The sequence below is a fragment of the Oncorhynchus nerka genome, linkage group LG2, assembly GCF_034236695.1.
Source record: "Oncorhynchus nerka isolate Pitt River linkage group LG2, Oner_Uvic_2.0, whole genome shotgun sequence".
In the NCBI taxonomy this organism is placed as follows: domain Eukaryota; kingdom Metazoa; phylum Chordata; class Actinopteri; order Salmoniformes; family Salmonidae; genus Oncorhynchus; species Oncorhynchus nerka.
Genome location: NC_088397.1, coordinates 53,960,157 through 53,984,235, shown reverse-complemented (window position 1 = coordinate 53,984,235; position 24,079 = coordinate 53,960,157). Strand labels below are relative to the sequence as shown.

At 43.1% G+C, this 24,079-nt stretch overlaps 1 protein-coding gene across 4 annotated transcripts in view; it reads left to right on the top strand.

The window, feature by feature from the left end:
• LOC115138121 (protein kinase C delta type-like) overlaps window positions 1-23,116 on the top strand; it is a 36,812-nt gene extending 13,696 nt beyond the window's left edge. For 2 of the 4 annotated variants that reach the window (XM_029674631.2, XM_029674626.2), the window contains 16 exons: window positions 7,582-7,714; window positions 7,892-8,161; window positions 11,611-11,779; window positions 12,691-12,722; window positions 12,910-12,995; window positions 13,744-13,873; window positions 14,021-14,121; window positions 14,239-14,326; window positions 14,972-15,096; window positions 15,404-15,577; window positions 15,699-15,790; window positions 15,971-16,033; window positions 16,179-16,317; window positions 16,482-16,670; window positions 20,460-20,588; window positions 20,746-23,116. In XM_029674631.2, the coding sequence (XP_029530491.1) occupies window positions 7,606-7,714; window positions 7,892-8,161; window positions 11,611-11,779; window positions 12,691-12,722; window positions 12,910-12,995; window positions 13,744-13,873; window positions 14,021-14,121; window positions 14,239-14,326; window positions 14,972-15,096; window positions 15,404-15,577; window positions 15,699-15,790; window positions 15,971-16,033; window positions 16,179-16,317; window positions 16,482-16,670; window positions 20,460-20,588; window positions 20,746-20,904 (2,055 nt within the window). In that variant the 5' untranslated portion in view covers window positions 7,582-7,605 and the 3' untranslated portion in view covers window positions 20,905-23,116. Of the gene's footprint in view, window positions 1-7,316; window positions 7,402-7,581; window positions 7,715-7,891; window positions 8,162-11,610; window positions 11,780-12,690; window positions 12,723-12,909; window positions 12,996-13,743; window positions 13,874-14,020; window positions 14,122-14,238; window positions 14,327-14,971; window positions 15,097-15,403; window positions 15,578-15,698; window positions 15,791-15,970; window positions 16,034-16,178; window positions 16,318-16,481; window positions 16,671-20,459; window positions 20,589-20,745 lie in introns of those variants that run through there. The other 2 variants (XM_029674640.2, XM_029674649.2) reach the window with 2 other exon arrangements.
• The last annotated feature ends 963 nt before the right edge of the window (window positions 23,117-24,079 follow it).

The following is a 24,079-nucleotide window of genomic DNA, read 5'->3' as shown; positions in this document are numbered from 1 at the left end:
TGATGGAGTCTGCAAAAGACCTGAGACTGGGAAGGAGATTTGTCTTCCAACAAGACAATGATCCAAATCATAAAGCAAAATCTACAATGGAATGGTTCAAAAATAAACATATCCAGGTGTTAGAATGGCCAAGTCAAAGTCCAGACCTGAATCCAATCGAGAATCTGTGGAAAGAACTGAAAACTGCTGTTCACAAATGCTCTCCATCCAACCTCACTGAGCTCGAGCTGTTTTTCAAGGAGGAATGGGAAAAAAATTCTATCTCTCGATGTGCAAAACTGATAGAGACATACCCCAAGCGACTTACAGCTGTAATCGCAGCAAAAGGTGGCGCTACAAAGTATTAACTTAAGGGGGCTGAATAATTTTGCACACACAACTTTTCATGTTTTTGATTTGTTAAAAAAGTTTGAAATATCCAATAAATGTCGTTCCACTTCATGATTGTGTCCCACTTGTTGTTGATTCTTCACAAAAAAATACAGTTTTATATCTTTGTTTGAAGCCTGAAATGTGGCAAAAGGTCGCAAAGTTCAAGGGGGCCGAATACTTTCGCAAGGCACTGTATATATATATATATATAGGCCTATTTTGACCTGATTTTAACCCTGAAAATTATATTTCTAAATGAAATTAAAATATCCTCGTGACATTGGTACATACAAGGATTTACCATGACATTTCAAATAATACATTTTAAAAAATGTACAACTTTTCAATGTATTTTTTATGATGTGTGTTGTGCCCCCATAAAAAGACATGTAGCCTTCACACGTGTAGCTTGTTTTGCTTGGCCAGACAAAGTGGAAAAGAGAGGCTCAATGTGTATGTAGCAAGTGGAGTGAGAGTTCACTAATGCAATATAACATTTAGCGAAATGAGAAGGAGTAGTCTACAACAAGCTGTTCTTTTAACGGAATGGGGCTGGGGAGAAAGTGCAGCATGTGGCCTCAAGCTACTCTTAGCTGTAGCAGAGTTGTCTGCTTGCCCCGTATAACCTCCGCAGCTGCAGCAATATAGTGCCAGCCTCTCCCTCACGCAGCAGTGCTCAGGCTAAAAACTACAGTACCAGTCAAAAGCTTGGACACACCTACTCATTCAAGGGTTTTTCTTTATTTGGACTATTTTCTACATTGTCAACACTATGAAATAACACATTGGAATCATGTAGTAATAAGTAAAAAAGTGTTAAACAAATCAAAATATATTTGAGATTCTTCAAAGTAGTCGCCCTTTGCCTTGTTTTTTTTTTTTTTTTTTTTACCTTTATTTAACCAGGCAAGTCAGTTAAGAACATATTCTTATTTTCAATGACGGCCTGGGAACAGTGGGTTAACTGCCTGTTCAGGGGCAGAACGACAGATTTTTACCTTGTCAGCTCGGGGGTTTGAACTCGCAACCTTCCGGTTACTAGTCCAACGCTCTAACCACTAGGCTGTTGACAGCTTTGGTAACAGAATGACACATTTTAGTCACTGTGAACTCTCATTATCCTCCCTCCTCATGAAGGACAGCATTTGAAAATATCTTAAAGATATGTGGGGTTTTGGCAACAGAAAGACAAGACACTAGGTAATATTTCTTCAATTTATAGAAGGCAAATCATTTCTGCTAATCTAAATATAAATGTTGATAGGGTTCTTCAACATTATTGTGCTTTAATGTATTTCTAATACTTTTAAAATACCTTTTCTGCAAGATGTTTCCTAAAACCTTGTTTCCATTTGTGTGACCAGAAATCTAAGCTTAGTCCTAATTTTTAGGATGGAAAATGGTTGAAACATTTTACATATGGAAATTCCCTCAGTTGTTCACCTTTATAAACCTAGTCATCTGTATTCTCCTGGAACTCCTTATCAGCCTCAACCTCCTCCACTCATTATTTAACTAGGCAAGTCAGTAAATAACAAATTCTTATTTTCAAATGCGGCCTAGGAACGGGCAGAACGACAGATTTTTACCTTGTCAGCTCGGAGATTTGATTTTGCAACCTTTCAGTCACTAGTCCAACACTCTAACCACTAGGCTACCTGCCGCCCCAAATATGGCATCCACAGTAGAGGGAAACGGCGCCCCACAGACATTGTAATTGTTATTGGGTTTTCTTTGTTCAGTAACTTTTTTTGTTAATATAATATCGCAAATGGACGTGGCAGTTTCATCATGAAGGATTCCAGCTTTAAAGGGAATTTTCACCATTTTCCCACATCAAATTAATTATCTCCAGCCACCCTCCTAACATCAACATGTAAAAGTTGCAGGTACATGTATCTGTGCTTTTGTAGTCTAAAAGATGGAAGATAAGTGTTTCAGTGGACATCAGCCGGTGACATTGATAACATCTGGTGTGCATCATGCGACTTTAACCAACTATGAGCAGGCAAAGATTACTTTACTCATCCATGTATGTAGGTAGCAGCCAGGAGTCAGCAGCTACTGAAACACTGCATGATGACATGATGGAAACGCACAGTCATTGCCATTGCCCCTGTCCCATACTGTAGATAGCAGATCAGCTGAAAGTAATGATGATTGAGCCAAACAGAAGCTCCCAGTCTAAACCTGCCAGTCCTGCTTGGGCAGAGCCCTGTGCTGAGGCCACTGCCTCCCTCTCTAATGACATCTCTCTTGAATGCCAACCTTTCTACGAATGTACACTGGTCTGTGTTGTTCCACTGAATATTCCTTCCCTCAAGATATATACATTGAGAACACCTTCCTAATATTGAGTTGCACCCCCCTTTTTGCCCTAAGAACAGGCTCAATTTGTCAGGGCATGGACTCTAAAAGGTGTCAAGCTTTCCACAGGGATGCTGGCCAATGTTGACTCCAATACTTCCCACGGTTGAGTCAAGTTGGCTTGGTGTCCTATGGGTGGTAGACCATTCTTGATACACACAGGAAACTGTTGAGGTGTGAAAAACCCAGCAGCATTGCAGTTCTTGATACAGTCAAACCGGTGCACCTGGCACCTACTACCATACCCCGTTTAAATGCACTTACATCTTTTGTCTTGCCCATTCACCCGCTGAATAGCACACATACACAATCCATATCTGAATTGTCTCAATGATTAAAAATCCTTCCTTAACCTGTCTCCTTCCCTTCATCGATACTGATTTGAAGTCGATTTAAGTGACATCAATAAGGGATCATCACTTTCACCTGGGTTCACCTTGTCAGTCTGTCATGGAAAGAGCAGGTGTTCTTAATGTTTTGTACACTCAGTGTATATTAACACGTACTGTACCTAAATGCGATATTTTAGTTTTATATTTATGGTTACTCTGGCCCTTTAATTTCAGCACAACAGCTAAATAGTTACTTGAGTGCCTAATCTAAATAGCACAGTTGAGGCCCTCTGGCTCCAAGTCATATTCCCTAAAGAAAACACACACACAGAGAAACCTATTCTACCCACAGCCTCTTCAAGTGGACGTCTCTGTGACTCCACTCTCGAGAGGTCTGAAGACTGTATATGTCACTAATGTTTGATTTTCACTCCTGTCCACTAGCCTGCCTTTCAGTATGCTGCCCACCTCCGCTGTTTCCCTCCGTCTCTCTTTCCCCTCTCCTGTTATTTTTGCACACTCCCTCCCCGGCTGCTTGGGCACACTTTTTCCAGTCTCTCTGGGGAGACAACAGTCTACAAGAGAGCGCAAATGTATTTACTATGTCTATGGTATATATCAATGTTATGCAATGTACTGTAGCTGTTTCAGACCGCTGGCATCCAGTCTTTAGTTGCTTTTGGGCTTATTTCCAAGTCGACTCCAAAGTCTACTTCCGGAAGCAGGGATTCCCAATTTCCCATGCAACCATATCTTTTGTGTTTATCTACATGGGTAGCGCGTGGGCGGAGGAAGACAGTGGGAGAGTTTCACTCACAGCTGTTTCAGCCCTCTTGACCTCAGGCCATTAGGCTCGGGTGATATACTGTATACCGGGGTATTTCAAAATACCGATGGTATGATTTTCAATACGTGCTGCGTCACTGCTTATAACTATAAGAAATCTAAGCTGTGTCAAATAACTTCTATCCAGCTCAGGGCTCCAGCTATGCATTTGGTTTGCTAACTTGCTAGCTAAGTGGTTAGATGTCAAGCTTCTTGGTTACAGCCGATGCATTCAATCCCCTCCTGGATCAAGATGCCTATCATGTTTTGGGTGCACATTTGGTAATACTGTATACCCTGGTATGGTACAGAAACGGTATGAAAATCAGGATATCACCCAACCCTACTAACTACTATCTCTCAATGGGATCAGATTCACAGTTCACTTTAAGTCCCGGAGAGGGAGTGAGTGAGAGCAGTACCATTACTTAACCTAATGAAACCAGAACCCGTTCTGACTTCAGACATGTACAATACCAGTAACTGTGAGCTGAATGCTCCTCAATGCCACAAGGTGTTCCAGTCTACATGACTAACCCAGATAATGACTGACATACAATAATGTAAAAATGAGCATGAACACAAAGCAGTGTCTGACTGATTTTTCTCTTTACACACAAGGACACTTGTACCACTACATTGGCAGTACATACTGTATGTTATGTTGCAGAGAAGTTAAAGGATAAGACCATATCATATCCTTAGCTAATACCACACTGTACCAACACACAACGCTTTGATAAGAACAGCCACAGGACATCTGAGTGGCTGGAGTCACGAGATGTCACATTAGTTGGGTTACGGGGGAGTAGTACTTCACTGAAATCACTGTTTGTTAATCCACATGAGTATTGCCACAAACACTGAAAAGAGGAAATTGGAGTAGCTACAACACAAAGCTCACAAGAAAACGGCTGTGTGGAAATTCTTGAAGGAATTCTGTAGGATTTCATGGCTGCTTGGGGAATTATGATGTAGGCTAATGCCGCCTCCCTCTTTGGCATGCTAACGTTAGCTCTGTGACGAACTGTAGCTCTGCTGTTCAAATGTTTTGTTCTAAAGAAGCCTTATGTAAGAAGGTAGTTCACCATTCACTCACTTACCATTAGCCTTAGTGATGAGGGGGAAATGGATACAGCTGCATATTATTTTTGACGATATATCGTATAGTTTTGACGATCTCGCAATATTTTTTTTGCGCTAGTTGTCTGCACCCTCTTACCTATTTTAATTGGGGTGGGGGGTCTACACTTTCAGCAGTTTTCTCATGGCTCTCTTGTCCCTCTGCAGCAGACAGGATGAGCAATATATTTGGGTAATGTAAAGCAGGAGCTGGCGCACACACAGAGAAAAATGTATTTAGTTTAGAGGTGCTAACTAACAGTGAATAAACTGTAAGCTATTAAAAAAAAAATTGTCGCTTACTCATATATGGAGTACCAGTCAAAAGTTTGGGCACACCTACTCAGTCAAGGGTTTTTCTTTATTTTGACTATTTTCTACATTGTAGAATAATAGTGAAGACATCTATTATGAAATAACACATATGAGAACATGTAGTAACCAAAAAAAGTGTTAAACAAATCCAATATTTTAGATTCTTCAAAGTAGCTACCCTTTCCCTTCATGACAGCTTTGCATTCTTTGGCATTCTCTCAACCAGCTTCATGAGGAATGATTTTCCAACAGTCTTGAAGGAGTTCCCACATGTGCTGAGCACTTGTTGGCTGCTTTTCCTTCACTCTGCGGTCCAACTCATCCCAAACATCTCAATTGGGTTGAGGTCAGGTGATTGTGGAGACCTGGTCATCTGATACAGCACTCCATCACTCTCCTTCTTGGTCAAATAGCACTTACACAGCATGGAGGTATGTTGGGTCATTGTCCTTTTGAAAAACAAATGATAGTCCCATTAAGCACAAACCAGATGGGATGGCGTATCGCTGCAGAATGCTGTGGTAGCCATGCCGGTTAAGTGTGAATTCTAGAATTCTAAATAAAATCACAAAGCACCATCACACCTCCTCTTCCTCCATGCTTCACGGTGGGAAACACACATGCGGCAATCATCCGTTCACCTACTCTGTGTCTCACAAAGACACAGCGTTTGGAACCAAAAATCTCAAATTTTGACTCATCAGACTGAAGGACAGATTTCCACCGGTCTAATGTCCATTGCTCGTGTTTCTTGGCCCTAGCAAGTCTCCTCTTCTTATTGGTGTCCTTTTTAGTAGTTTTTTTTGCAACAATTTGACCATGAAGGCCTGATTTTACACAGTCTGTTGGAAAAAGCATTCCAGGTGAAGCTGGTTGCGAGAATGCCAAGAGTGTCCAAAGCTGTTATCAAGGCAAAGGGTGGCTGGCTACTTTGAAGAATCTAAAATAAAATATATTTTGATTTGTTTAAAACCTTTTTTTTGGTTACTACATGATTCCATATGTGTTATCGTAGTTTTGATGTATTCAATATTATTCTACAATGTAGAAAATAGTACAAATAAAGAAAAACCCTTGACTGAGTAGGTGTGTCCTAACCATTGACTCATACTGTATATAGTGTGCAACTCTCTTTATTTTTATAGAGCAATTTATTTGGAACATTGAAATCTCAATATATAGACAATCTTGCAAATTGCAATACATATTGCACTTATCGTGATAGTATTATATCGTGAGGTCCCTGACAATTCCCAGCCCTAATTAGACCCGTTGGGTTATGAAAGACATTGATTCCCCGAAATGACATGTAGGAACAAAAGGTGTCCTAATCCGGGAAACTGCTGTCACCTTTTCAAATTGTTGGTAGCAGTAAACTGATGAGTGAGCAGTCTTACTGGACTTGCCAGTTCACATTTATCCAGCCAACGTCATGGATCCTTTGACAGTGAGTGCAGCCTTCATGAAAAAATGTGGTTTGTTTAGCTTTGAAGCTGTATGGGAAACATTGTCAGGCCTTTTGTGGTCTGTAAGATTGTGGAGTCCACAAACGGCATGCTGGCCACAATCTTTTGTGTTGCTGTGCTGTGTATCCAGTCAGCTGTCTCACAGCCTTGTCTCCTCTTTCCTCTATGCTCCTGGTCTCCGCTTTGGTAGAGGTTTTAGTCACTATATCGTCAAAACCGACCTCATCCTTTCTGGGTTTCGATAAGGTTTTTGCAGGTGTAGGGATTTGGTTGGCCTCATGACCCAGGGAAGGACCCCTATGACTACATCTCAAAGGCGTGTCTAAGTCAGCCAACAAAAAACTATTGGCAGAGGGAAAGGAAAAGCCGGCGGACCAAATTTAGAGCACTCTCCCTCTCTGTGACTTAATGTGGCGTGTGTTTCTGATCCCAATTATTTTCTGTCTGATTCTCTCTTCTTCTCCCGCTGTCTTATATTGCTCTCTCTCTCCAACTCTCTCACATAGTCCCTGGGACAGGAGAGGAATTTCTTCTTCTCCTGAGTCTTTCACAATGGTCTCTCTCCCCTCTGATGTCGCAATGTAGGGTGTTATTTTAGCATGGTACGTGACAGTGGGTAGCTTCCACTTCCTCTGTATTTCCTGTCTCTTTGGTGGCCCACAGCTGTGCCTTTTGTGTTTTTACTTTGTGTTTTTAGGATATGTGTTGAGTATGAGTGTTTGTTTGTGCTGTGCAGCCTTATGTCTTTCATAATTGTAACCCTGACTGCGTATGTTTTACAGGAGGCTGCTGACTGAGTGGTCACCATGGAGCCCTTCCTGCGCATCGCCTTTAATGCGTTTGATGTGGGAGTCCTGGCCCCCTCGACTAACGATCCCTTCTGTGCCATTAAGATGAAGGAGTCCCTCAGCACTGGTCAGTAGCACTACCCATAGAGTACTACCAAACTGTACATACACACCTCTCACTCTCACCTTTTTCTCTCTCTCCCTGCCTTTCACATGTACACAACCACACTTTGTGACAAGCACATGTGTAATCTGTATGTAGTAGTGTAACTCATCTCCCTCCCTCTCTCCTCTTGCTCTCCAGAGCGAGGGAAGACCCTGGTCCAGAGGAAACCCACTATGTACCCAGCCTGGAAGTCCTGTTTCGACGCCCACATCTACGAGGGCCGTGTCCTGCAGGTGATTCTGATGAAGACCACAGAGGAGCCATTGGCCGAGGCCACGGTGGGCGTGTCCGTGCTGGCCGAGCGCTGTAAGAAGGGCAATGGCTGTGCTGAATTCTGGGTAGACCTGCAGCCTTCTGGGAAGGTTCAAATGGCCATCCAGTTCTTTACGCAGGACACAGACACAACAGGTAGTAGCCCAAACATACATGCTCTCAATCTGACACTTACTGTATATCTCTCTGTCTCTCTCTGTACTCTCTAGCACTCATAAACACTGATTAGACAGTAAACAGTGGCCTCTAGTGGTAAATGGATAATTGTGCTGGAGGGAATGGCCGCCGTTTTACGGGCTCCTGAACAATAGTTAAACATTTTTATTATTATAATTATTTCGATTTTTATATTTTTATCTCCCAAAATTTTGATCTTGTCTCATTGCTGCAACTCTCCAACTGGCTCGGGAGGTGAAGGTCGAGTTATGTGTCTTCCGAAACATGACCCACCAAGCTGCGCTTCTTAACACCCATCCGCTTAACGCAGAAGCCAGCCGCACCAATGTGTGGGAGGAAATAGTCTTTCAACTGACGACCATGGTCAGCCTGCAGGCGCCCGGCTCGCCACAGGAGTCGCTAGAGCGCAGTAAGCCAAGTAAACCCCCCCCCGGCTAAACCCTCCCCTAACCCGGACAACACTGGGCCAACAGTGCGCCGCCCTATGGGACTCCCAATCACCGTCTGTAATGACTCCTCTAGCACTGCGATGCAGTGCCTTAGACCACTACGCCACTCGGGAGGCCCCGGATAGTCATACTCAAAGCTGCTCCTGATCAATTGTGCTATTTTGTGTGTTTTTTTCTTTTGCGCTGCTTCTAACATGTTTCATCCATCGTTTCATATGATTGAAAAGAGCTTCTTGACATCAAAACAGAGATCAATAACCTCGATTTGGATAAGGACTTCTATTTCAACGAATCAGAGGGAAAGGACATAATGCTCATCCCAGAACGGTCCCAAATCCCCGTCACTCGGAGGCGGCGGCGCTATAGATAAGCTGTAGACCACACTATTTACCAAGAGAGTTTTTTATTTTTTATAGTTGTCTATTTACCACCACAAACCGATGCTGGCACGAAAACTGCACTCAACGAGCTGAATAAGGCCATAAGCAAACAAGAAAATGCTTACCCTGGACCCACTCCAAATCACATTCCGCCCCAACAGATCCACAGATGACGCAATCTCTATTGCACTCCATACTGCCTTTTACCAACCTGGACAAAAGCAACACTTAGAATGTGGTTCATTGACTACAGCTCAGCATTCAACACCATAGTGCCCTCCAAGCGCATCACTAAGATAAGGATCCTTGGGATTAAACACCTCCCTCTGCAATTGGATATTGGACTTTCTGACAGGATGCCCCCAGGTGGTGATGGCAGGCAACAGCGGTAGGCTTGACTGGCTGCATCACCGCAAGGCTCTACAGAGTGTAGTGCGTATACCTCAGTACATCACTGGGGCCGAGCTCTCTGCCATCCAGGATCTCTATACCAGGTGGTGTCAGAAGAAGGCCCTACAAATTGTCAAAGACTCCAGCCACCCAACTTAGTCTGCTCTCTCTGCGACCACACGGCAAGTGGTCCTGGGGCGCCAAGTCTGGGACCAAAAGGCTCCTGAACAGCTTCTACCCCAAAGCCAATAAACTGCTGAACACTTAATCTGCTTTTCACCCCCTACCTACATATTACCTCAATCACTCACCCAACTCCCTCAAACTCTAGTACACTGACTCTATAGGTACTCCTTACACATAGCCTCGTTATTGTTATTTTATTATGTTCATATTTTATTTCTGTCTATTTGTTAATTTTCTTACATTGCAACTGCATTGTTGGAAAAGGGCTCGTAAGTAAGCATTTCATGGTAAAGTCTGCACTCGTTGTATTCGGCGCATGTGAGAAATATATTTGATTTGATTTAGAGAAATATGCTGCTGCACAAGTCTGCCAGGCCAGCTCGTCACATTGAGCTCAGCCTAACCCAGAAGCCCTGCAGGCCCTGAAAGGGGGAGTGTGTGTATCTACCGCTGGCATATGACCCAGGCCTAGGGAGGGACTGTATGTGGGAGTGTCCCATTCAGGCTGCAACTGCTCTGGCTTGGCCTGGGCTAGGCTAGGCTGGAGCAGCATCCATCATACCCCCTCTCTCTGCAGGTTTCCTGAAATGCAGCCCAGACTGTGGTATATTTCGTCCTGTGTGTCTGAGTAGCCCCCTCTGCCTGACTCTGTCACCAGCCTGTATCCAGAGCTGGCAGGCAGGAGCAACTCCTCTCTAAACATACACACCAGTCAATGGAATGAGATCTTTTTTTCTTCTTCTTGATCTATTCATCTTCCCGTCTGTCTGTGTCCTCCCTCACTCTCTTTTGTGTTTTCTCACAGTCCTCATATCAGTTTTTATTTTCTTTGTTTACCTCTCTCACGCCGCTCTCATTTTCTTTTCATGACCTTTGACCCAGCCCCCTTGGCTTCCTCCAGCTGCATCCACATTTCCCAGAAGGTCGTCACGGTTTACTCTGAAAGTCAAACAAGTGTGACCTCAGTCTGTAGATCTCTTTTCCTTAATCTATCCCAATTTGATGGTTCATGTTTTATAAATGGTATTTCTATAGCAAATAGATCATCTCTAACTCTGAGACTCAACTTATGCAGGTTTAGAATATAACAATGTAGATACAAGGTGCATGAATTTTTGCAATTCCATTTATTTCATTTTTTTTACCAAGGTGCCATTTGTAACAATGTTTCCATCACCAGTTTTCCACCATTTCATGATGATTTACCTGACACATGAAAAAAGTCACGATCAGGCTGATGGAAATGCCAACAGACAATTTGTTCATCGACATGGTGGGATCTTTTTGTCTCTGTAAAATGTATTATGCGAGAAATGGTGATTGGAAACCCCTTTTTATGTGCAAATATTGAACTAAAAACCATCATATTGGAGTAAACTTGGTCTTCCCACTATGACTCGGGAAACCATACAGTTTATTAGGCTACAGATGAAATAAGTTATGAAGAACTTTACAGGGTGGTGAAAGTGCAAGGCTTTGATGCTCCTTTGCAATAAATATCGAAGGTGACATGATGATCGATGCTTGGCTGCCGTTTGACAGTATTAATATCACTGTTAACCATAATAATGTCATAATGTGGCTACCCGCTGCAAGCTGATGATTTAAAGTGCACGTGCCGAAACCATTGTAGGCACATTTGCTATATAACGCAACATTTGTTGTGACAAAACCATCGGTAGAGTTGAAAATGCCATGGAAACCCATTTAACTTTGTATTTCTCCTTTGGTACATGGGATTTTAACAGCAAAAGTTATTTTTATGTGCACTACATCAACACGGACAGCCTTTTATATGCAAAAAGTCATTTTGATGGAAACACATTCTGGTTGAAAATGCGCTTATAGTTTTATGCAGATTTGTTTATGTTTGCATGAAAATCTGTCGCAAATTGGATGGAATCCTAGCTACTGTAACAAAATGTCTCAATATCACCCACAGACACAATGGTATGACTGAGAACATAGAATCATTAGCTTGATCATTTTCATGTGTCCCCAGCAGCGTTTAAATCGACAGTGAAGATGCGCGAAGTGGAGGACGAGCCGAAGACACTGAACCGAAGGAGAGCCATTAAACAGCCCAAGGTGCACTTCATCAAGAACCATGAATTCACCGCCACCTTCTTCGGACAGCCCACCTTCTGCTCTGTCTGCAGGGAGTTTGTCTGGTGAGAGACGGAGAATACCTATCCTAACACCACCATGACCAAATCAAAGTGTATTGGGCACATACACATGGTTAGCAGATGTTAATGCGAGTGTAGTGAAATGCTTGTGCTTCTAGTTCTGACAGTGCAGTAATATCTAACAAGTAATCTAACAATTCCACAACAACTACCTAATACGCACAAATCAAAGGGATGGAATAAGAATATGTACATATAAATGTGTGGATGAGCGATGACCGAGCAGCATAGGCAAGATGGTGTATAATACCATCCATACTGACCATGGAAAAAGAGCATGACTTTCTCACACGTCATTACTACATCAAAGAGTGGGCTTTCAACCTGGTTTACTTGTGTAGTTGTTTGTTTTACACGCAAACAGTATTATGCCTTGGCCTAGCAGTAAACCAGAGTACAGAGAGAGTTGACTGATTACCCCAAAACCAGCCCCCATGGGGTCTCTAAGTAGACCCATTAGCAGTCCTAATTGTTCCCTGACTGGAGGAGCCAGGCCAATAATAACAATAAGACTGGCTATCGCGCGACCTGTAATGTGAGCTCTGTAAGACACTGTCTTGGGAAAACCCACAGGGTGTTCCAACAAGGTCAGCAGCTCAGCACAATCCCCAGGGCAGGGCTGTCCCCTTCCGACCAGAGAAGAAAACTGTTATTGGTTCCTAATGGTGACAGGTTGAGGAATGACCAATGTCCCTTTTGGCCTTCGAAGTGTGTGCGGACGGTGTTTGTGCAAAAGATGAATGAATGTCTCTCCTCTCTTTCATTCTGTTAAGCTACCGTTGTTTATTGTCACCATCAATTATTTTCATGAGGTTTTCTCACCTTCTGGGAAAAGTGCACAAAGATTAGAAATGTATTGTATGACTCTTACACCCTGTTTTCTTTTCAAACAGGGGACTCAACAAGCAAGGCTACAAGTGCCGACGTGAGTGTCTCTCTGACCACTTGCTGTTTAGATTTTTCCACTATATGGACATTGTTTTGTAGCTTGGAGGCATCCTAAACGTTCGCTGTGCAATCATTCACTCCCAAAAATATACACATTTCTCATATCAATAGGTGAATGTCTCAACTGTGAGCTTGCCCTAATGTGGCTTTATCTCTGTCCTCAGAATGCAACGCGGCTATCCACAAGAAATGCATCGACAAAATCATTGGGAGATGCACCGGAACAGCAGAGAACAGTAGAGACACTGTGGTAAGCATTATGACCACCTGTCATAATACATTGCAAATAGTAGTTGGTGTTTGAAGATCAGTTTTCAACGAAGCATTTCCCTTGATCAATATGTTTACTTGGATCGTCATTTTCCCACAACAATTCCTCTGATTGCATTGCGGTCATGCAGCTGTGAGGGAACTGTGTCACGCTTCTCTGCATCCCTTTAACGGCAAGACGAGACCCATTCAGGGAGGCCAACGGCCGTCAGAGACCAGGCAAATCAATGGGCTCGTGTTTAAAACTGAACAGTGGTGCTCCGTTCCAGTTGTAATTTAGCTAGCAAAGGACCAAAGTAGCCAGTATAGTGCCAGTGGTTTCAGCATAAGACCATTGTTACCAGTAGTGGAGCACTTTTAACTAGTGTTGCTTATGAAGTATACAGCCAGGGAGATCGTAAGGCTGCTAGTATCTGCAGCAGTAGGATCAGCTCTTCAGCACCTGAGGCAGCTAGGATAGATCTGCCTTCTCTTGGAGGGGAGAGTCCCCTGTCTGCAGCCTGTATGGGAGTTCCCCTGGGTGTGTAGGTGGATTTATAGGCCAGTCAGTGCTGTGAGGGTGGAGTCAGTCCACCAGTTAAGGGTGTAGGTGTGTGCCCCCTGCTCCCTTTGTGGAACCATGAGGAGCTTCAGAAGGGCTGTGAGGCCCCACATACTCCCAGGTTTTTGGGCAGTGCTCATTGGTACTATGGACTGGCTCTTTGATGACAGTAGCTCTGTGTCCACAGTTCCAGAAGGAGCGCTTTAAGATCGACATGCCGCATCGCTTCAAGAGCCACAACTACATGAGCCCTACCTTCTGTGACCACTGTGGCAGTATGCTGTGGGGAATGGTCAAGCAGGGCATCAAGTGTGAAGGTGGGTGTGATGCCCCTTCTCTCTCATTCCCTCTGTCTCTTTCCATCTATCTTCAATACACACAATCTGTTAGCTCTGGCCCTCTATCTCTTTCCCTCTCCGTCTTTCACAACCAGTGTCTTACTCTTCTCTCCTTTCTCCTGCCAGATTGTTCCATGAACATCCATCACAAGTGTCAGAAGAAAGTGGGCAATCTCTGTGGAATCAACCAGAAACTTCTGTCTGAGGCCCTCAACCAAGTTAGCCAGGTGTGAAAGGCAGGGATATGCACTTGGTCATACTCACATTCACACATATGAATGTGTTTTTTAGAATCATTAATGCACATTCATAAACCTATTGTAATGGCATTTTTACCCCCACAGAAATCCATAAGTAGGTCTGAATCCAACAAATCCGAGTCAACGGACATCTACCAGGACTTCAACAAAAGCCCAGGAGCGGACCCTAGTGGTGAGTAGCTGTCACTGTTGCAGCTGAGAGCAAGGTATTCTGCATTATAAACTGGGTGGTTCGGGTCATGAATGCTGATTGGCTGACAGCCGTGGTATATCAGACCGTATACAACGAGTATGACAACATGTATTTTTATTGCTCTAATTACATTGGTAACCAGTTTATGATAGCAATAAGGAACCTCAGGGGTTTGTGGTATATGGCCAATATACCACGGTTAAGGGCTGTATCCAGGCACTCCATGTTGTGTCGTGCATAACAACAGCCCTTAGTTGTGGTATTTTGGCCATATACCACACCCACTCCTCATGCCGTATTGCTTAAGTATACCAGGTATATGACAAAACATGTATTTTTACTGTTTTAATTACGTCCTTAACACGTTTATAATAGTAATAAGGCTCCTAGGGATTTGTGATATATGACCAATATACCACGGCTAAGGGCTGTATCCTGAACAGCCATTAGCCGTGGTATATTGGCCATGTACAACCCCCCCCCCCCCCCCTCAAGCCTGCTTAAGTAAACTACACTTTTTGTTTTTTCTTATCCATATTTTGTTGTTGTTGTGTCTTTACATGTGGAAATGTATCTATTGAAATTATGCCCCTCTTTTTGTGTGTGTGTGTGTGTGTTCAACAGAAGCCAATGAGAAGTTGTGGGAGGGTGGTAAGGTCCCTGCCCCCACCAACATCACCCCCACGATCCACCTCACCATCGATGACTTTGTGTTCCACAAGGTGCTGGGCAAGGGCAGCTTTGGCAAGGTAATGTAGGCCCCAGGCCAACCACTCTGGTACATTTACCCTCACATCACTGACACCCATGCACACACACTCAATTGCCTTCCCACAAGTGTCACATGCTAATACTGCTTTGTCTAAAAGGTTCTAAGGCACTCTTCAACTGCTGCAAACTAACCTACTTTAGGTGTTTAGTTACTATATGTTATTATCTGTTGTCAATGACAATAGCAACCCAGTGACCTGCTCTGGTCTGATAGTTGTTCAACATGTGTTTTCTCTCTGGGAGTATACAGCCTAACAGTATCACCTTTCCCGTCTGGCGCTCCAGGTCCTGCTGGCTGAGCTGAAGGGGCGAGGGCAGTACTTTGCTGTGAAGGCCCTGAAGAAAGATGTGGTTCTGATGGATGATGATGTGGAGTGTACCATGGTGGAGAAGAGAGTCCTGGCCCTGGCCTGGGACAACCCCTTCCTCGCACACCTCTACTCCACCTTCCAGACCAGGGTGAGACCCCTCTCCAAAGCTTCGCCTTTTATCATGAGAACTATTTTCCCTCAGACTGATTTGTGTCACTATACTTATCTGTGTAAATGATAGGATTATGTGCGTGTGTGTGTTTTTCCAGGAACACCTGTTTTTCGTGATGGAGTACCTGAATGGAGGGGATCTGATGTTCCACATACAAGATAAGGGTCGCTTTGATCTCTACAGAGCCACGTGAGTGACAGACAGAGTCTACATAACACTGCAATCTCACCATCCACCAGCCACTAAGTAGTTATGTTACTTTAAAACTCATCCAAGAGGGTTTGATAACAGGTTAAGGACAGACTGTAGGCCTTTCATAATGATTATGCACTCAGAAGTAGTTGGGCCTCTACCATTGTTCTCCCCCAGGTTCTACTCAGCTGAAATCGTAATTGGACTGCAGTTCCTCCATTCCAAAGGAATTATTTACAGGTGAGCTCCATGAACTGCGATGGCCTGATCTTGTCGTGCACATGATTCACCCCTGTATTAATGCTTAATAGATTAACTTAATTCCCTTTAATCAGGGAGCGGATTGAACCCCTCTCCCCCCTGCCTTAACCCTTCCCTGCTACAGGGACCTGAAGCTGGACAATGTGATGCTGGACAGGGACGGCCACATTAAGATTGCTGACTTTGGGATGTGCAAGGAGAACATGTTTGGAGAGAATCGGGCCACCACTTTCTGTGGGACACCAGACTACATCGCACCAGAGGTTTGTGTGACTGTCTGTGTCTATGCGGGATAGGGTTTTGTAGGATTCTGTTGAAAGCAATTTACTCTCTGTCCTGCATTTGTTAGCCTGTGTTTTGATCCTGACTGTAGTTGACTCTTAACATAGTTGACTCTTAACATGTGTCTCTGTCTGTCCATCCTCAGATCCTGCTGGGACAGAAGTACACCTTCTCCGTGGACTGGTGGTCGTTTGGCGTGCTGGTGTATGAGATGCTGATTGGCCAGTCGCCATTCCAGGGTGATGACGAGGAAGAGCTCTTTGAGTCCATCAGGATGGACGTGCCTCACTACCCTGGCTGGCTCACCAAGGAGGCCAAGGACCTGCTGGAGAGGGTGAAGCTACTGCTCATTCTCTTCTCTCACTGACCCCCCGACCTCCTTTTCACAATGTTGTATGTCTGTGACAGTTGGTGGCAGATGGGGCTCCACTAGTAAACAATGTAATCTTGCATTCTCCCCTAACTTTCATCCACACTAACCATGCACACACAGACATTCACACGTAAACTCAGCAAAAAAAGAAACGTCCCCTTTTCAGGACCCTGTCTTTCAAAGATAATTTGTAAAAATCCAATTAACTTCACAGATCTTCATTGTAAAGGGTTTAAACACTGTTTCCCATGCTTGTTCAATGAACCATAAACAATTAATGAACATGCACCTGTGGAATGGTCGTTAAAACTTCTTAGGGCTGAGATCCAACTCCAGCCACTTTAATAATGGGAATTGATGGGAAATGATGTAAATATATCACTAGCCACTTTAAACAATGCTACCTTATATAATGTTACTTAACCTACATTATTCATCTCATATGCATATGTATATACTGTACTCTAGATCATCGACTGCATTCTTATGTCACTAGCCACTTTAACTATGCCACTTTGTTTACTTTGTCTACATACTCATCTCATATGTATATACTGTACTCGATACCATCTACTGTATGCTGCTCTGTACCATCACTCATTCATATATCCTTATGTACATATTCCTTATCCCCTTACACTGTGTACAAGACAGTAGTTTTGGAATTGTTAGTTAGATTACTTGTTGGTTATCACTGCATTGTCGGAACTAGAAGCACAAGCATTTCGCTACACTCGCATTAACATCTGCTAACCATGTGTATGTGACAAATAAAATTTGATTTGATCCCGCTAACGGGATCGATATGACAACAGCCAGTGAAAGTGCAGGGCGCCAAATTCAAAACAACAGAAATCCCATAATTAAAATTCCTCAAACATAGAAGTATTTCACACCATTTTAAAGATACACTTCTTGTTAATCCCACCACAGTGTCCGATTTCAAATTGGCTTCACGGCGAAAGCACCACAAACGATTTTGTTAGGTCAGAGCCAAGTCACAGAAAAACACAGCCATTTTTCCAGCCAAAGAGAGGAGTCACAAAAATCAGAAATAGAGATCAAATGAATCACTAACCTTTGATGATCTTCATCAGATGACACTCATAGGACTTCATGTTACACAATACATGTATGTTTTGTTTGATAAAATTCATATTTATATAAAAAAATCTCAGTATACATTGGTGCTTTATGTTCAGTAGTTCCAAAAACATCCGGTGATTTTGCAGAGAGCCACATCAATTTACAGAAATACTCATAATAAATGTTGATGAAAATACAAGTGTTATGCATTGAACTTTAGATACACTTGTTCTTAATGCAACGGCTGTGTCAGATTTCAAAAAAGCTTTACGGAAAAAGCAAACCATGCAATCTGAGTACGGCGCTCAGTCACCAAACAAGCCAAGAAGATATCCGCCATATTGTGCAATCAACATAAGTCAGAAATAACATTATAAATATTCACTTACCTTTGATGATCTTCATCAGAATGCACTCCCAGGAATCCCAGTTCCACAATAAATGTTTGTTTTGTTCGATAATGTCCATCATTTATGTCCGTAGAGCTACTTTCGTAAACAAATCCAAACTCACGAAGCACGTTCACTAGGAGCAGACGAAATGTCAAAAAGTTCCGTTACAGTCCGTAGAAACATGTCAAACAATGTATAAAATCAATCTTTGGGATGTTTTAACATAAATCTTCAATAATGTTTCAACCGGAGAACTCCTTTGTCTTCAGATATTCAATGGAACTCAAGCTAACTCTCACGTGAACAAGCGTCACGAGCTTGTGGCCCTCTGCCAGACCACTGACTCAAAGAGCCCTTATGAGCCCCTCCTTTACAGTAGAAGCATCAAACAAGGTTCTGAAGACTGTGGACATCTAGTGGAAGCCTTAGGAATTGCAACATGACCAATATCCCACTGTATCTTCAATAGGGAATGAGTTGAAAAACGACCAACCTCAGATTTCCCACTTCCTGGTTGGATTTTTTTCTCAGGTTTTTACCTGCCATATGAGTTCTGTTATACTCACAGACATCATTCAAACAGTTTTAGAAACTTCAGAATGTTTTCTATCAAATACTAATAATGGTATGCATATATTAGCAACTGGGACTGAGTAGCAGGCAGTTTACTCTGGGCACCTCTGGGCCCCTTATTCATCCAAGCTACTCAATACTGCCCCCAGCCATAAGAAGTTAAGACACTAACAGCTTACATATGGTAGGCAATTAAGGTCACAGTTATGAAAACTTAGAACACTAAAGAGGCCTTTCTACTGACTCTGAAAAACACCAAAAGAAAGATACCCAGGGTCTCTGCTCATCTGCGTGAATGTGCCTTAGGCATGCTGCAAGGAGGCATGAGGACTGCAGATGTGGCCAGGGCAATTAATTGCAATGTCCGTACTGTGAGACGCGTAAGACAGCGCTATAGGGAGACAGAGCGGACAGCTGAACTTCCTCGCATTGACAGGGCATGTGAAACAACAGCTGCACATGATCGGTACATCCAAACATCACACCTGCGGGACAGGTACAGGATGGCAACAACAACTGCCCGAGTTACACCAGGAATGCACAATCCCTCTATCAGTGCTCAGACTGTCCGCAATAAGCTGAGAGAGGTTGGACTGTGGGCTTGTAGGCCTGTTGTAAGGCAGGTTCTCACCAGACATCAACGGCAACAATGTCGCCTATGGGCACAAACCCACCTTCGCTGGACCAGACAGGACTGGCAAAATGTGCTCTTCACTGACCTGTCGCGGTTTTGTCTCACCAGCGTTGATGATCGGATTTGAGTTTATCGTCAAAGGAATGAGCATTACACCCAGGCCTGTACTCGGGATCGATTTTGGAGGTGGAGGATCCGTCATGGTCTGGGGTGGTGTGTCACAGCATCATCGGACTGAGCTTGTTGTCATTGCAGGCAATCTCAATGCTGTGCGTTACAGCGAAGACATCCTCCTCCCTCATGTGGTACCCTTCCTGCAGGCTCATCCTGACATGACCCTCCAGCATGACAATGCCATCAGCCACACTGCTCGTTCTGTGCGTGATTTCCTGCAAGACAAGAATGTCAGTGTTCTGCAATGGCCAGCGAAGACACGGATCTCAATCCCATTGAGCAAGTCTGCAACCTTTTAGATCGGAGGGTAAGGGCTAGGGCCATTCCCCCAGAAATGTCCGGGAACATGCAGGTGTAACTTCTCACAGCAAGAACTGGCAAATCTGATGCAGTCCATGAGGAGGAGATGCACTGCAGTACTTAATGCAGCTGGTGGCCACACCAGATACTGACTGTTACTTTGATTTTGACCCCCCCCCCCCTTTGTTCAGGGACATTAGTCCATTTCTGTTAGTCACATACATGTCTGTGGAACTTGTTCAGTTTGTCTCAGCTGTTGAATCTTATGTTCATACAAATATTTACGCATGTTAAGTTTGCTGAAAATAAACCAGTTGACAGTGAGAGGATGTTTATTTTTTTGCTGAGTTTAGTCACACCCAGACATACAGAGAAAGACAGGCATTGGAATGTCACAACGTTGCCCCTGGGGGAAAAAAAGGTTATTTTTCCATAAATATGCAAACAATGTTGCGATTACAGTATAACCCTCTCGACCCCTCCCATCTACACACTCACAAGCTCAAGCTCTGCACACACACACACACACCTTACATCTCAGATGGGATGCCTGTTTCTAAACTCTTGTGCGTCTCTGTGCTCGATCCCCAGCTGTTTGAACGAGACCCTAGTAACAGACTAGGGGTGGTGGGGAACATCCAAGGACACTCCTTCTTCAAGACCCTCAATTGGCCTGCCCTGGAGAAGAGAGAGCTGGAACCCCCCTTCAAACCTAAAGTGGTACGATCTGGTTCTCTGGCTTTAATGTGGATAGTGAAACTCACACACTGATGCTTTTGATTGGTTTACACCATTGTGAATGACTTGTTTGGAGTTGTGGTGTGAATGTTTCTATTGGTCACTTGTTGAACTGACACCCCTTCTCTGCCGAGCACAGAAAGCGCCCAATGACTGCAGCAACTTTGACCGGGAGTTCCTGCGTGAGAAGCCCCGCCTCTCCCACGCGGACAAGAACCTGATTGACTCTATGGACCAGGCGGCCTTTGCAGGCTTCTCTTTCATCAACCCCAAGATGGAATGCATTATGGTCAATTGAAGGCACAACATGATTCCTCCATCTATCCATTATAAACATAGGAAGGAAGGAAGGAAGGAAGGAAGGAAGGAAGGAAGGAAGGAAGGAAGGAAGGAAGGAAGGAAGGAAGGAAGGAAGGAAGGAAGGAAGGAAGGAAGGAAGGAAGGAAGACCAGTATAGCATTTATCACTGTGGTGGGTCCAATCAATAGTGGTGTCTTTCTTTTCCTTGTGATCAAATATTGAATCAATATGAATCAGTCCATATACTGTACTTTATCCCCCAACAACACTTGCACCACCCCATAACTCAGATTGTTGTTTAATATTTTGCATGCTGGGAAGTCGGGGATCAAATGTGGCTCTATTATCACACCCCTGTGTGCCCTACCTACTGTCTGTCACTCTTTCCTGTCCTGAACATTCACATAATACTTTGTGTCTGTGCGTGTCAGCACTCGCTGTGCGTAAATGCATAAATGAATGTGTCTTTGTGAGTGACAGCATGAATGTCTAGTATTTCCCCCTAGCTGTAGCAGTTACTCTGATTTGGAGTCACATGCTGGTGCCAGTTATGAATTGTCTATAATGAAAAAAAAAGTTTGTACTTTCTCAGGTACAAAATGAAAGGGTGCTGCATACAAAATCTTGTTGTATAATACCCAAGAAACAGGACCAGTAGAGAACGCACAGATGTATGCTGGCATGGATAGTCTCATTCCCCTCTCACCGTGTGGATCTAGCTACCCATCCACACGGTATAAAACTAAGGGTTTGCAACCAGTACTGCAACTTCCCCACTTTCCTGAACCAAATACAGCTACTCTGATTAAGACCTGAGTAAGTGTGAAACAGAGTGGAACATCTTTCTGAAGGGAGTACGTTTAATGGTACTACACGGTGTGTCGTTTTGAAGGATATGGGTGTGTTGGGGGGTATTCCATTGGCAAAAGGATGGATAATTGGGTCTTGTGTTACTTGAAAGTATTGTCAGAGGCATCATGCCCATCGGGGCACAAGGGCACGTTACATTATTTACTAAATATCATTTTTAAGCCAATCATTCAAATGTATTTATAAAGCCCTTTTTTTTTACATCAGCCGATGTCACGAAGAGCTGTACAGAAACCCAGCCTAAAACCCCAAACAGCAGGCAATGCAGATGTAGAAGCACAGTGGCTAGGAAAAACTCCATCGAAAGGCAGGAACCTAGGAAGAAACCTAAAGAGCCCACATATTTTCATCATTATTTATAAAAAAAGATCTGTCAGCTGTATGTTGCGGAGGGGCCACAGAGTCTGGACCAGTAAGTGGCTCCTTCCAAGGTACATCGCGGACCAAAGATATGCGTGCAGAGAGTATTGTCCGTGGAGGAGGAGAGTAATGGAGTGAATCACAGTTGATTTTTACTGCCGGTTATCTGCAGGTCTCACAGGAGCTATGTATGAAAATAATTTTGATCACGCTATGTAGCCAATTGATTCATTCTTGATAAGTAAATAAAACACATGTTTGGTTGTTTCTCTGTAATACTAGCCACCTAGCAATTTTATGAAGTTGACTTTAGCTAGCCAGCTACAGTGCCCTTTGTAATTATTGGGACAGTGAAGCGTGTTTTATTATGAATAGTTTCCTAATCTCCCAGCCTCATAAATAGATTCCCAGCCATTTCAGGCTATCAGTCAAGTTAGAGTAGCTTGTCTAACTATCTTAGCTGGCATGTCTGCTGGCAAGGTTGCTAGACTTTAGAAAATACAAAAATAGCTTTAATTCTTGGGTTATGAGACTATATACCAGTGTGGCAGTTTGTACTAAACTCTTAAAATATACAAGTTCTTAAAGAATCAATGTGCATCATTAATTAAAATTACAATTAAACCGGTTAGGGGTATGGTTAAATAACCTATGCAGAAAAATATAATATATTTACATAGAATTAGGCATAACAATTATTGCTCTAGATTGCAGGAAAAAGCTGTTTCAGGTGATTGAAAAATGCTAAACTCTCCAACTTGTCAGAATTCCCACCATCCATCTTCATGTACTATATCACCCCTCTAAAATAATGGGTGCATGAGGCCCCTGGTATTGTAACAATAAAATAATCATATGCTGGATATGAAATGAAAATGTTGATTGCCCTAAACAGACACTTTATAAATATTGTATGTACTTTTTTACTGTCTTCATATTTTACATCTGATTATAAATAAACACATTTTTATTTATGGTGATGTGTTTTCCATTACGTTTTGATTGCCTCTATTTGCAAAATGTGACACTTTCTCATAAATGTGTTGTCACAACTTTGCTCCTCAAGAGACACATTCACAGCAAGATGATATTTTGACCATCGCTGGGCTTGATTTAATTCGATTTATTAGGATCACCATTATCTGATACCAATGGCTAGTCTTACAGGGGTCTGACATATAACGAAAAAACACATTACAGACCAAATACAACTTACGAGCAAGATGGCGGTCAATGCAGATAAGTTGTTTTAGTAGCTGAAGGAATTATTGGATTTCCTTACCCAAATATGACTATTTGGTCATTTCTACGGTCAAACGCCGTATGAATATGGTTTAGTTTACGACAATACTAGATAGCTAGCTCAAAATCTAATTTGTCGAACGTACATGGACACTTCCAGAACCAAAATAAAATAAATGGAGAGATCGTCAGATGGACAATTAACCACAAAAGATGGTATGATTTTGGAACTCCTCTTCAGAATGTAACTGTGGGGGGAAATACTGCAATGGGTGATGAAAATGTGGTGAGCACGGACAACAATGCTCACAACTCGCGCCCCTCCAGTCCACAGCTCAGGCCGTTCGTTACCTTACGACCCCGGCACTCCAGTCAAGCCACAGGGGAAAAAGATGAGGCCAAGAGGGTATGTCACTTCTTGAGATGCAAAACAATATTGTAATGCTTTTGACAGCAAAGATAGATGAAAAGGCAAATGGCTTGGAGGACATAGTGAGGGAGAATACGATGAAAATTGAGGCCATGAAAAAATCTGTTGACTTTATCTTTCAAGAAGTGAAAACCCTCAAAAGTGACATGAAAATGTTAAGAATGTGGCTGATCTCGAGCAAAAGGTGAATGAGGCAGAGAGATATCAGAGCAGTTGGGTGAGGACATCAAATGCAGAGTTGTTGACATCTGTGGAGCTGTCATTCCTGAAT